Genomic DNA, 14,733 nt, shown 5'->3' on the forward strand with positions numbered 1-14,733 from the left:
TGCATTTTTCTTAAAACTGTGTGTATTATTATTATTTTTATTATTATTATTGTTGTTGTTGTTGTTGTTGTTGTTGTTAATATTATTATTTAGTAAATAATAATTCTTAAGTCTTTAGATTATTTAACCAAATGATAACAATACTAAAACTGATTCTAAATATCTTTATTCTGAAACTTGGTACAGCTGTAGCTATTTATTTCAAGGTACTCTGTCATCATTCGCAATTAAGTAGGACATTAATAATAAGTTGATGGAAGGGGTTTCCTTGAAACACATATAAATGCTATTAGGTTATTGTGTGTATGCATTGAAAAGGGAAGGTATTACCGATATCTCTCACTAGAGGGCAGCATTGCTTTGACAAAAATAACAAGTCGTCTTTAATACAGCACCAAAACATGAAGGTCTGTGTAATTGTATTCAATATGCAATCAAATTCTCCCCAAAAGTTATCTCAAATAATATATAATATAATATGATTTTTCCTTTATTTTTCATGACCTTAAGTAAATATATCACAAAATATCTATAATATTATATATAAAATATATAAAAGATCTATTGATAGATGTAAAATATCTAGAATCATATAAAAATAACAGTCCTTATATCTGTGTTGTTTTATGTAGCACCATGGTCCTAGACAAATGTTGCTTCATTTCACTATGTACTGCATCAGATTTATATTGTTGAAATGACAATAAAAGCTTCTTGACTTGACTCGACAATAGCAAAAAGTATACCAGTATATATATATTTTTTTTATTTGATTTCATTTTTTCTTTTCCAGCCAAAGGATAGATCTCTCTCTCTCTTTTTGACTATGAGTGCTTGCTTGAGAGTGGGAAGGCTGACACATATCTCCTCCAACACTAATAGTATTTTCGGAGACCTTCAGTTACACAGGGTACCTGGCAGACCTCTGCATTTCTAAGCAGTGATTTTATTGGGTCCATCCTCTGGAGCAAAATAAGATTAGGCTGATGCAAGGCTAGGAGTTCTAAATGTCAGGTCTACCTCTCTCTTTATCACTAATAACATAAAGGCCTTGCAGCTCTGTTATTCTGCTTGCACATTTTAGACACTGGCTAAAAAGCTTGTACCCTGGAGCTGCCTTTTTACAGTGAACATTTCTGCATGCCACTACATTTAGGTCGAATCTGTCCCATTATACGAGTGGGAGCACTAAGAGATTATTTGTATTAAATGTAAGATTTTTCAAGTTGATCAAAACTTAGTAGTGATAGTGAACTTCCCCATAAAAATAAAGGCATACAATAGCTACATAATGTATCAATGGCTAAAATCCTGTGCAAGTTATTAAAAGCTAACCAGCAAAACCAGTTAAGTAAATCATAAAAAGTGTGTTATGATGTGTTATGATGATTATGTTTTTCCTCTCCAAAAAAGTAAGTAAACGTTTTACTTAAACCCAAACAAATGATCTCTATTATAATGAATACAAATGAACTGGTTCCATAAAAACAAATCACATTGTTCCAAATGCAGTTTATATGAACGCAATAATATTTAGGTCTCTGTTTTTCATTTCAGTGTAGATGTGTCTGATCTGTCTGTCTAGAAGGTGAAGGGGATGAGTGGAGAATGGCATATGGTGTGGAGCAGCTGGAACCCCCTGTACTGAACAGAAGCCAGCATGTCTCTAAACATGCAAGCTGGTTATGGAATATGAATATGCCTTGCAGCCTTATGATGTGAGCTAACGCACAGCTTCCCTTTTTGTAATGGTTTTAATATGTTGCAGTTCTGTGGCAGTTTGAATCCACACATGTGAAATGGCAGTGAAGCTTTAGTACAGACATAAATGCAAAATAAAATAAATCTAGACAAGATTTGTGCAAAAGGCTTTTTTTCATTACCTTTGCCCTTAAAATGTTTTTAAAGGGCATTCTATGACATTTTGGCATTCTGGAATAACTATTACTCATGTGGCATACGTGGCATTTGCAGGTTTATATATATATTTATATATGCATCATCTTAAATCATGTGGAAGATATTTTCTATATCTGTACAACTATACACCAAAAACAGAAATACAGAGAGGGTCCTTATAAATGAAATACAAAAAAATGAACTACAAATAATAAAGTGTATATCTTTAGTATAGCTCATTATAACTGCTCATAGATGTTGAGTCCCTAATAAAAGAGCATTAGCAGTGCTCATATCTGACCACAGGCTGCAAAACACCTCCATTACCACTCAGCTACCACCCAGTCAGATAGCATGTCATTCCCCATTAGCATTATTCACAAGCATCACAAAGTTGATAATGGACTAAATATACAAGAATACCCATGGAAATATAAATGATCTCTGTGTTGTGATATTTTTTTCATCAGACATCAGTTCTCCTCCTTTGACAATGAACATTTTACATTACATTCACAGCATTTAGTAGACAACATTATCCAGAGCAACTTACATTTGATCTCATTTTATACAACTGAGGGTTAAGGGCCTTGCTCAGGGGCCTAGCAGTGGCAGCTTGGTGGACATGGGATTTGAACCCACAACCTTTTGACTTTGGGAGCCCAATACCTTAGCTGCTAAGCTACCACATGCCATTTGAATGAAGAGATCGTCAGGTGTATGCTGCAAATCAAGTACTATCAAGTAGCTCAAGTAGTGTTAATGAATCAAGAACTGCCACTTGTTCTTCTCAGGACTTCTCATAACTCCATCCATTACACAGCTCATTATGGAATGTCATCATCTTATTTACATGCAGGTTTATAATAAGTTACACCTGCAATCCCTAGAGTGGATATACTTACATGAGGAAGCACACAGCATGGTGGATCTCTGGAATGATCAGACTGTGTATGGTGTACATAAATTTAAGCTGGGAGGGCTGGAGTTCAACATAGTTCAACTAGAGTCCAGCCAAACCTAGTGAGCGTTTGAAACCGAAAATCCAAATAAATTTAGATCATCCTTTAATTGCTTCCTCTAAAATCACAGTTCCAAAACATAAACCATGACTAGAAGCTAAATATTAGTAAGTGTTACTAAATTATAAGGAATGCAGGAAAGTAGAGATCCATCCTTGACTTGTTGTATTCTGGTGGTATTTTAAAGATCACAGAGACCAAATGCTTTATTGATATGAAAATTTCAACTCTTCTGACCCCCACATTTTTTCTTCCACCATGGTTGTACTGGATTTCTTGTGTATTTTATGATTAACCCCATCTTCTCTTGGAATATTCTTATCTTTTAAGCCATGTAGGTCATTCCACTGTCCGATTGTTTAACGTCAAGGTAATTAAACCTGTGGTGCAATATAAAAATAGTGGAGTCATGCAGTTGAAAAGTATTTTACCTCGTTTATTACTTTGCCTGATTTATTGAACCATTGTTTGCACCAGCCACATCTTTTCCTGGACTTCCTTTCCAGCATCACAAATCTCCGGCCAGTGTGTGTGTGTGCGCGCGTGTGTGTGTGCATGCGTGCGTGTGCGCGCGCGCGTGATCAAACAGTCTCTCGTGCGCACGAGCCGCGCCTCATGAACTTTACGCGAGCATCTTCCTGATTTCCAACTTATTTTCATCTGACATCAGGGCACTTTACCCGGAATCGCCTTTTTCAGAATTTAGGACATGAAACGTGATTTAGAAAAGACCAATGCGTAGCTCCTGCGGATTACGCGGAGGGGAATACATCCACCTAGTGCATCTGACCACTCGACTCGTCTGCCTCATGCACATTTACTCACACTACACAAGCAAAAAAGAAATCGCGAAGATGCTGTGGAGCGACACACGCTTCAATCAGGAAGCAGACGCACATGAAGAGGAGATGCACCTGCGACTTGCATGGATACGATGATTGACGTTCAACTCGGGAAAGTTTCTAAGGAAGACATTGCCAAATTGTGAAAAAATAAAAAAGTATTATGCCTATCTTGAATCCTGCATTCGTGTGGATGCCCTTGGCATGAAGTACTCAGGTGTCCTCTGGGTCCTGTAACGTTACTCCACCAGGCGCATCGCCATCAGTCCAGTTCTATGCGCCCTCCGCCTGCTCACACGCCGATCTGTTTACGAGCCGAGCGAAGGAGGGATGCATAGTCGAGACAGAACACCTTTCACATCAAGGCTTCGGCCATTTCTGTTAGGCCACTGCTTTTTCTCGTCATTTCTTCTTTTATGCCAGGTAGGTTGGCTTCTGGGCTGATTTTTGACCATCACACGGAGTTTTGCGAGCCGTCCACTGTGCCAAGAGGTTAAAGAGATTGATCCGAGTTAAGTTCGTGGTTGTTGTGTTGTTTGTTTCATTTCTGAGAAACTAGGAGCTTTTGCTAGTGGGTGCAGTTAACTTTACTCTAGCAGGGCTTCTCAAACTGCACAGGTTCAAGTTTTTCTATTCCTAACCCACCTGATCATTTTACAAGCAGGTAATTTCTCAAACTGTGCAAGGTGGTAGAGTAACAATAGCAATAGACCTCCCTGACATGTATGTGCAAAGATGCAAAAATATTCATGAAGTGTTTTCCATGAATCAAACAGGCATTTTCTCAGATATGCATATCAAATATTTAAAATAAATCCTGGATCTATTACCAGTGTCTGGTTTATATTGATGTATGGCAAAAAGTAAGACATGAAAAGACTCTTTTTTGTTGGAAATCAGCTTTTAAAACCATGTACCAAAGTCCACATATGAACACCAATGCCCACACAGATAATAGCGAGAACCTGCAGGCTAGTGAAGGGTCAAGTGTAATGTATTCTCCTCATATCCCAAAGGCCTCTCACTAGCACTTCTGAAAGCACAGAAAATCCCACTTTATAGGTGGGAGGTTCTTTTAGAAAGCATTTCACAATGCTGAATTATGCCGTGTTGTGTTGGACTGTAGTTGTATGTGAAGCACTTTCACTTTTATTTCAACTCTGGGGATCTAATCAAATACGAGTGTGTGAAAAAAAATAATCATATTCATCAATCTACACATCTCTCAGCTTTTGTGTTTCGACATTTTATCAACTATGGCACTGTGTAGTCACAGTCATGCAGGCAATTTCACTATCATAGTAGATCTACTCTGCCTGCCTCCCCGCCCACACAACTTATCATGCTGTATGTGCATGGTCTGTGGAGGCATATATCTCTCTTCATCTTCCTCTCATCCATTTTCTCCTACTGCCACCTACTCAATCTCCTTCACTCTTGTCTCTGCCTCTTAGGCTGAGCTTCAGAGGTCATGCTCACAGCTTGGCTCTCAGAGACGAGGTGAACACTGCCAGTCGCTGTGCCACTGCAGATACTACCCACCTCTACCTCCTCCACCTCCACCTCCTCCCCCTCCTCGGCTACTCATCCCCACAGGTAGGGACTGGTACGCATTTCTTGGTTGCCCCACACATTTTGACAATAAACTGAATCAGCAGGGATGCAAAGCCAACCATGCTGCAATCTATTCAGTTCAAATAAATATTTTTTGCCATGACTGCAGTGCAAGAAGTGAATAGTGCAGGCTGAATTCAGTGTTTGTATATTTGTATATTATCATGTGTCAGGAAACTAATAGAGAGCCTTGCTTAAGCATTTATAGAGTTTACGCCACTGAGCACTCTAGCTCTGCTAGAACATGATTTGGAGAGTATTGCTTCTATTGCAGAAATTAAAATCTTTCTACTCTTATGCAGTGATTGTACAAACAGAGAAATAATCACGTTCTGGTTACCCTTAGGGAGTTCCCCATATGCCTGGAGCAGCTTGTGAAATGTATGCATGCTGTTCTGCCAGGCACTGTAGTCAGCTTTCCCTGGGGGAGCCTCTGATTAAAACTCATTAAGATGAGTTAATTATATTAGTGTTTCAATATCGAAAATAAATTGAGCCAACTTACCAGTCTAAATCATGAACTTAAACCAAGAGCAACAATGATTTTAAAATAACTTTGCATGTGTTTTCAACTTGGATATTCAGAGCCTATTGGAAAAACTGTAGCATGTGTATTCTAGGTTGTGAAGTGCAAAGACCCAACCATTTATACTTTCAACTGTATATAGTAATGCATTTACAGCATTATATTACTCGACATCAAATTACCAGTCATTTATCCGTTTAGATAATATGGAAATCCTTTTAAATAGGGGACCTTCCTCATTCATACACAAGAAGGTGCTACATCTTAAATCCTATGGTGGATACAGTCCCATATTACTGTAATAGGAACAGCTGTACACCTACTTATTCATATAATTATCCATACAGATAATCATGTAGCAGCAGCACATTGTGTAAAACCATGCAGACACAGGTCAAGAGCTTTAGTTATGTTCACATCAAACGTCAGAATAAGTAAAATCTTAGTGGTTAATGCGTGTTGGACTACTGATCAAAAGGTTGTGAGTTTGAATCCCAGGTCCACCAAGCTGCCACTGCTGGCTTCTGATGAAGGCCCTTATCCCTCAATTGCTTAGTTGTATACAATGAAATTAAATTTAACTTGCCCTGGATAAGGGTTTCTGCCAAATGCGGTAAATGAAAATCTCAGATCTTGGTCGTTTTGGTCATAACATGGTTGTTGACATGACTGACTGGTTACATTAAAAAAAAAAAAAAAAAACTGCTGATCTGAGATTTTATGCTCAATAGATTTTGATGAGAGATTTTAGAAAAGCACAGCCAGGCTTCATCAAGCTGACAGGAATAACCATTCTTTGCAACTGTAGTGAGCTGAAAGGCATCTCAGAACACACAGCAGCTTGAAGTTTGAGGCAGTTGGCTTGCAACAGCAGAAGACCATGTTAATTTCCACTCCCATCAGCCATAAACAGGAATGTGAGGCTACTGTGGCAATGGTTTCCCAAAACCGATTGGACAGTTAAAGATTTTAAATTGGTTTTATTCATTCTGATGTTGCGTCATTTTCCTTTTTCTCTTTCTTTGCATTTGCCAATTCTTGCTAACTTGTTATTTCCTCTTGCTAATTCGTCTTACCATCCGTAAAACTGTATCTCATGCTTGCTGTGTACAGTGTTGTCTTCAGTTGGGTGTGGATATAAGTGATCCATTACTTATTGCTCTGAAATAAACCCAGAGAAAAAGAATAATTGATTTCTGTTTAAGTAATGTGTGTGCAAATGTTTATGATCTTGTGTGTGGGTGAGAGAATGAATGCACACACGGAGATAAGGCAGTTTTAAATTTTCATTGAAATTCTTAGTAAAAATGACTGACAAAACTGAATGCCTTTTTACTCTTCATCCACTAATGCCATTTGAAGAGAATTACACTTTGTTTGTGCTTTCAGTGGCTGAGCCTCCGGTTCCTCTGCTAAGGCCATGGTGGATGGACTTCATTGTGGTTGTGACAGTAGGGTGCACCTCGGCTTTCTTACTGCTTTTAATTCTTCTCATCTGCTTCAAGGCCATTAAACGGTATTCACTTCACTTATTGGTTTGGTTTCTGAAACGTATCTTTAGGTACATTGATTACACCTTAATGGAAAATCGTTGTATGTGGGAAAATATCTGCCTTTTTTTGGTAACAAACTGAATGTGTGGATTTATTTTATTAGCCCAAATTAAAATGCATCAAATTTCCATGCATTTCCAGCAATATCAGTGTACTACTGTGATTCAGTTATGTAGTATCAGCCTCAGAATCAGTGCATCTGTTAAATGTTACAGCAACCCGGAGTTGTCGTTGATTATTTTGCAACTCTATATAGACTAGGTAGTACTGTCTATCCTTTTATAGTCCTGTTAGCTGGTTTTCTGGCTAATTTAGCCCATCTATATCATTGTCTAGTATAAATATCTTAATCTCGGTGGATTTTGAATAAAGTTGACACTGTAGGTCTATCTCATATTACAGTGATAGAATAGAAAAAGTGTTGACCTCAAGAAAAAGCCCTGACCCACAGAAGTGATATACACAGTTAAATAGATAAGACAGATAGTCCATAAAGAGCTTTCACCACAGCATGCCTAGATACTAATAGCTAATAACAAGGACAAATTTCAGCCTTCATGCTTGCTACATTAGATATTCTTTCAAGTATTTCACTGTGAAAATGGTCATTAGTTCATTAACAGCTGTCCAGTCAATTATCTCAGTGAGACAGCTTTCTAGCAGATGAATATTTCACCATTTCTCTTGTATTACTTTGAATGACCAGCCAGAAAATGAACATATGCTGTACTTTTAACACCTCTCATGCAATAATGTTATGAATCTGTTGACTATTTGCACAAAGATAAAACATGTACTACATTGAGGTTGCAAAAATGCACATTATGAGCACAGGCTATGAAACACCTAAGGTCTTATCATGCCATTTCTCAACAAGGACATATTCCCTGTGTTCTGAGAAAGACAGGGGCAAATGCAAGCAGCAGAAATAATGTGTGGCTGGCCTTGAAATTCATCATGGCAATTCTCCAGCCTTCTGTAGCCCAGGGGCATCCTCAGTTTAACACTGCACATCTATTCCAGAGACACGGCTGCTGAAATCCTGAACTCAAATGATCATTTATGAATTAATATGGCCGTTGTATTTGGTTGCAGGTAAACATTTTTCATGCATGCATGTTGGAACAAAAATTGGAACTGACATTGTGCCAAAATACTGCACAAAATCAAGAAGAATGTTAAGCAATAAAAGAAGAAAGTTTTACAGTTGACCTACTTTTTACAGGACATTCAGAATGTCACCTAACATTACACCCTAGAAAACTAGGGACCTAGTGCTCAAGATCTATCCTGAAATGACCCTACTTGTTTACATAAATGTAATGTACTATCAGTCAGTCATTAACACAAAATAAACCACAACAGTGCTATCAAGAAGAAGAAACCTGGCTCCTATATATATAGTGCATCAAATAATAATGATAAATGGTGAATGTTTATCAGGAATCACTTCTTATAAATTACTGGTTACAAAAAACAGAGCAGTCAGAACTACATAGCAATAAACCACAATAAAGTCATATCCTTCTTGTAAGCTTTTAAACAGTTCCTTTTCCTCCCAACATTTCACAACCATAACAGCTGTTCATTCTGCATCACAGGGCAGTGTAGTCCTTAGAGGAAAGCACTATCTACCTCCTTGATGACCACAGATAGCTATGCTGCTAACTAGCTAACAAAATTTCATTTAAGAAGTTAGTGATAACTAGGTGGGTAGACCTAGAAACAAAGAATAAACAAACAATTATTAATAACTTAACAAACATACAATTAATGTATAAATTTATTTACAATATTTACCAATTACCATAATTGTAACAGCAAGCTGAACTAGTTGTGTAATAATGTTTTGTATTAGGCTACTCAGTAGACTGACTACTCAAAGCACTTTGAATAAGATTGTTGCCAGTATGTTTACATTTGAGGTAGCCATATTCATATTTACATTTCAGGTCATATTCATTGTTGTTTCAAGGCTGGCACTTACAAGGTACAGTCCTTTTGAGAGTTCTACCAATCATCAGATGGACCAATCATAGAGCACAATCAACACTGGGATTATTTTTTCTGAACTAATGAATAAGCAGCATAATACTCCACTGACATGTTTCATACTTTTATTTTACTTAGAGCGATTTAAAAAACATTTAATTAGCCTAAGCAATCACACAAAAAATACTGTAATGTTATGCAGGTCCAGAGTTGTTTGCAAAGGTGTAAGATTTTATTAATCTGTGCCAAATTTGTCAAATTTCAATCACATAAGCTGGTGTATTAATTCATTTACATGATTCAAAGTGGGAAAGTTTGTTCCAGTTGAAGCACAGAAACATGTATCTTAATAAAGTCTCGGGTGTTGTTTAGCTACTGTATCTGGGTTGTTTAGAAATAGTCCTTGGAAAATTATATATGTATACGCAAGGTCTAATATTACTTAGCACAATTTTTACATCCTTTGTTAAACTGAATCAGCTAAATTAGCTGTTCTGTTTCTATAGAAGAAACATATACAGAAGCAGTAGTATTTAGTGTTACACTGAACATTTAACTTATGGTAAAGTAAGATTATGGTTTTATGTTAATGTCTGAAATAAAAAATGATTTACTTTGGAGTGTTGATGCCATGTAACAGTAAAATCTCAGAGAAAGAAAGCTATAGTATGTGATGGTTCAAATCAAAGCTGGCCATATGCCTCCAAGGCAAAAACAGATGGTTAAGTGACTGCTTGTTAGTTTGAGCTGCTAATCAACTGGATGGAGAGAAGACAGCAACATGACTTGTGTAATAGCTGTATAATCCTTTTTTTTAATTGTCCAGATGCAATATTAAAATAAATCCCTAAATACTTAAATCTGCAATGCAAGTGAGCTCAATGAGTTTCTTTAGAAAGATACCTGAATACTTTGAGAAGCGGGAATTTTGTCCTTAACTCTGGGTTCATGGTTCAGGTGAAGGCCATTTCGCAATTATTAAGCCTGTTTGCCCTCCTCTCTCTATTGGGTTGAAAAATAAATAAGCTGCAGAGCGTTGATGGCACTGGACTCAGTCTGATCTGACAGCAATCCCATTTCCAATAACAGAAAACACTTCACATCCAATCCAACAGGCTAAAGTAAAGTATATGTCAGGTACAGGGAAGGAAGGCTAACCATTTCATTAGATGCACAGAATAAAGGTTAAAATGGATCGAAAGTTCAATATGAACTGAATTTAGAGAGAGATGGCAAGTCTGGGCTTTGGTGATGTACGCAATCTTTTATGGTAGAACATAGTCATACATTTATGATCAGTTTGAGACCACAAACAAAACTCAAGATGATTCAGGCAAGAACACTTAAATGCAAGAATAACTTAAACATTGGAAAAGGTTTCCAGTATTTTTTTCTCAGATCAGAGTGCTGGAAGAAAAATATGGCAATAAAATGGAAAACCAGAAAGATGAAATTCTCTCTCAGTCAATAACATATAAGAGAAAGTGTTATAGTCTCTACAGCCACTGGGTCTTCCCAATATATCTGACCTGGCCATGGGCCAACCCTCTCAATTGCTACTGTCAAAAGAAAACCTGCTTTAGAAACTTCTGCTGACTAAGGCTGTATGTCTGTGTATATTTCTTGGGCTAGTCATTTATCAATGACAAAGTACAGAAATTCTCTTCACATCACCATGAACTAAATCCAGGGTACAGCTGCTAGCAGATTCACAGAAATAAACAAGCTCAGAGCTTAATTATTGAATTTATTATTTGATATTAGACCTAGGCCTAGATACATAAGTATGTGTATATGAAAGACAACTGTAACACAACTGTGATTTTAATATTTTAGCAGAATCATCCACCCACCTAGTTAACACTGTTCCAAGTGTTTTAAACAGCACAGCACTGGCATCAGAAATCTCCTCAAAACTTCAAACAGAGTTCTGCAGTCGAACAGCTTTGGTATGAAATATTTATCGATTTTATGAAGGGTTGTGTCACCAAATGGCATCTGTCAACTCATGGCATCCATTATTGAGAAGTCTGGATGGTACAAGGACCATGTGACGCCCAAACGAACAATAGACTGGGGTGTAAATACAGTTAAACACTCAGTTGAACAATTCTTATTGAGGAAAATCAATAAATACATCGATACACCTTCTGTGAAAGTTTTGCAGAAATGATTTAATGAACCACTGTTTCCAGTTGATATCCAAAAACATCTGGATCAATCAATGAGACACATTAAGTTGAATTTACATGAGTTTTACACTGGGTTATTTTTTGCACTGTTTCAGCTCTTCACAAGGACCAAAGCACATGTTTGAGACAGCTGTCCTAGAGAAGCAGGCCTCTGTACACAATCATACATTCAAATTTGGACTAGGATCTTTTCTTTCCTGGATGTTCTCATGTAGGTTTAGGGATCTTGTCACCAGTAGAGCATACTGTCTGAACACCAGTAGAGCAAACTGTATGAGAAGCAATACCTGCGCTAACTGCATTCAGCTCAGTTTTATGTTACATAAGGCAAAAAAGGACTAATGCCTGATGTGGCATATAAGGCATAGTGCAGTGGAGAAATATAATAACAACTGAGGTAATGAAAGGGAGATGAAGGGAAGGATGAATAGTCCATGTTGAGTAATACTGTCTTACGCAGACCAAGAGACATCCAGCATCATGTGGGCGTAGCAAACTCTGTTCCTTGTTCATGTTAGAGAGCTAGAGAGACCGTAGGAGGACTATAAGATTGATCATTTTGTTATTTGCTGGAATAAAATTGTTGTAGCAGCCTGGCTCCATGCATTATTTCCATCATTTGTGTGTGTGCGTGTGTGTGTGTGTGTGTGTGCTTGTGATCAAGAAATGAACTGAATCAGCACCTTGTTTCTTTTGCAGGAAACCTCTTAAAAAAGAGGAAAATGGCACCAGTCGTGGAGAATATGCCATGAGCTGCCGCAAGAAAAAGACCACTAATAACGTTGTAGTGTAAAACTGACACACATTAAGAGTTAATGACGTCTCTGCATTGCTGCAGTCTCAGCACTCACTGACCCAACGTGCAGCAGAAGTGCAAACCCAAATGTACTTCCGATGTCAAAGCAAAGAACGGAAAGCAAGACAAAGGTTAACTTGTTGGAAGACAGCAGCCTGGGCTGTTACACTACTGCTCTGCTCTCTCAGAGATCCACTTCCATGCACAACCTGACAAACTGTGGCATAAAGACAATGACATATATTTGCATGTTTTTTTTTTTTGTTTGTTTGTTTTTTTTATTTCAATGCTAATATACTAATATATAATACCAGATGCTTTATTTTACTTTTGATGCACTGGTCTCAAATCTGATTTCTACGCATAGCGTTTTCTATTTATTTAATAAATTATGATTATTTATTTTGTCGACATTGCTGTGGGACACTGCATGTCTTCTAATGTGAAGATGTAAAAAAAAAAAAAAGAAAGAAAGAAAGAAAAGAAAAAGAAATGGCTGTTGTTCAGCTGTATCTATGACTTTGCATGGTTTATTGTGCACACCTCCTTGTAGAAATTTTGTACTCATACTATCATATGTTCAAAAGATTGGTTGCCTTGCACAGTCAAGGCTGTGGATTCATATTTGTGATGTATTTATAAATGTTTATGTGATATAACATTGAGACAAGCCTATGCACAGATACTTACACAACATGTTACATCATCGTTCAAGGATGAACCCTGGAGGTCTTTCCTGGTGTTCTGCATTATGTCTGTGGTATAGCATGGTTTCATATTTGCGATGAGACTAAAATGCCTGTCTTGTATCCTCCTTAAGGCTAGCATTCTAAACACTCCTTTGTCTGTGCAACTTTCTAGTGATTACAAGGACAGTGGACAATCATGCAGGAGGCAGTCGTTCATGTTCAGATGTGATTACATACTAATTGTTCTCTTCACAATCCACCAGACAAGGGCCCTTCCACAAAAGTCTACTGAGATGCCTGATGAACATTAGTACTTTACTGATGAATGATTGCAAGAAAGATTTCATGTGCGCTAAACTTCATGTAGGCTGCCATCAGAAAGATAATGAATGTCTGTAATGTTCCTGATGTTATAATGACAGTATAATACGTATCTATATGCATTATATGCATTACAGTTGGTTTGTATTAATGGTTCAAACATCATGTTCTGTGTCTGAGTGCTGTCTCTCTGTCTATATAACTACACTTGTGAAAGTTGTTCTCATCTGCACTGTATCCTAAAAAATCTCAAACAACTATATATATATATATATATATATATATATATATATATATATATATATATATATATAAGATATATAAAATGTATTATATGTACAAAAAGAGAGGGAATGATGCATGAATGTAAACAGTGATTTTCAAGATACTGTACCTTCTGGACTGTTATTCACTCCTCAAGAGTGACTAAATATGTTTATACATAGTAGAAATAAAACCTTGCAAACGGATAGCTCTGCTTCCAATTCAGTGATGTGTCATGAGGGGTAAATGAATGTTTTGATATCTGTTGTCTGATCCAAGTACTCTAATTACAGTTGGATGAATTATGCTATGTCTTAAATGACATACTCTGGCCAAATTACAAAATGTTCTAATCTTCTAGAACATTTTGTATAGAGAAATGAGAAATGTTTGCATTTTTTTTGGACTGATTAGAAGCAATGGAACTTTGGTTAATGTTAATCTCAATAAAATCAGATATAAACATTTAATTACATTTCATAGACATGTTTATCAAAATGATTTAATGTGAGGTGGCATGCAATCCCCTTTGTTAAAAGTGGCTCTCTACAAGCCAAGGAGACTGCATCTGATACAGGATTGGCATGATGCACAGCTGGCTCAAAGTCCCACAGATCTGGGTTGCTACCAGGGTGTAGTTTACTTCAGGTTTGTCAGCTTCCCTGCACTGTCCAAAACATGTAGACAGTTCAATATATGGATTGGTGACTCTAAATTGCTCCTAGGTGTGAACGTGTGGGTGGGTGTGTGATGTGCTTTGATGGATTCACTGTAACCCTGACCAGGATAAAGCGATTATTAAAATTGGAAGAATGAATGAATTAATCTTATTTAGGAAATACATGACAGCAGAGAAATGACTGCTGTCATATCATTTTCATTATAGTTTTGTGTATATTTGAACAAGAATAATAGTTTTCTTGTACTGTCACATAACCAGGAAATCTTTGCATGACCTTAAGAATGACTGATAGTGGTAGTCTCAGAGGAAGCCACAAACTCTCTAGTCTTGTTTGTCAAGAT

The 14,733-nt window shown here is 37.1% G+C and overlaps 1 protein-coding gene across 1 annotated transcript; it reads left to right on the forward strand.

The window, feature by feature from the left end:
* Nucleotides 1–3,500: 3,500 nt before the first annotated feature.
* LOC131358963 (proline-rich membrane anchor 1-like) lies at nt 3,501–13,722 on the forward strand. The gene is made up of 4 exons (XM_058398426.1): nt 3,501–4,186; nt 5,218–5,359; nt 7,293–7,419; nt 12,340–13,722. The coding sequence occupies exons 1-4, from the start codon at nt 4,094–4,096 to the stop codon at nt 12,431–12,433; spliced, it is 456 nt and encodes a 151-aa protein (XP_058254409.1). The 5' UTR covers nt 3,501–4,093; the 3' UTR covers nt 12,434–13,722.
* Nucleotides 13,723–14,733: the final 1,011 nt, after the last annotated feature.

The sequence above is a fragment of the Hemibagrus wyckioides genome, linkage group LG09 (assembly GCF_019097595.1).
Source record: "Hemibagrus wyckioides isolate EC202008001 linkage group LG09, SWU_Hwy_1.0, whole genome shotgun sequence".
Lineage (NCBI taxonomy): Eukaryota > Metazoa > Chordata > Actinopteri > Siluriformes > Bagridae > Hemibagrus > Hemibagrus wyckioides.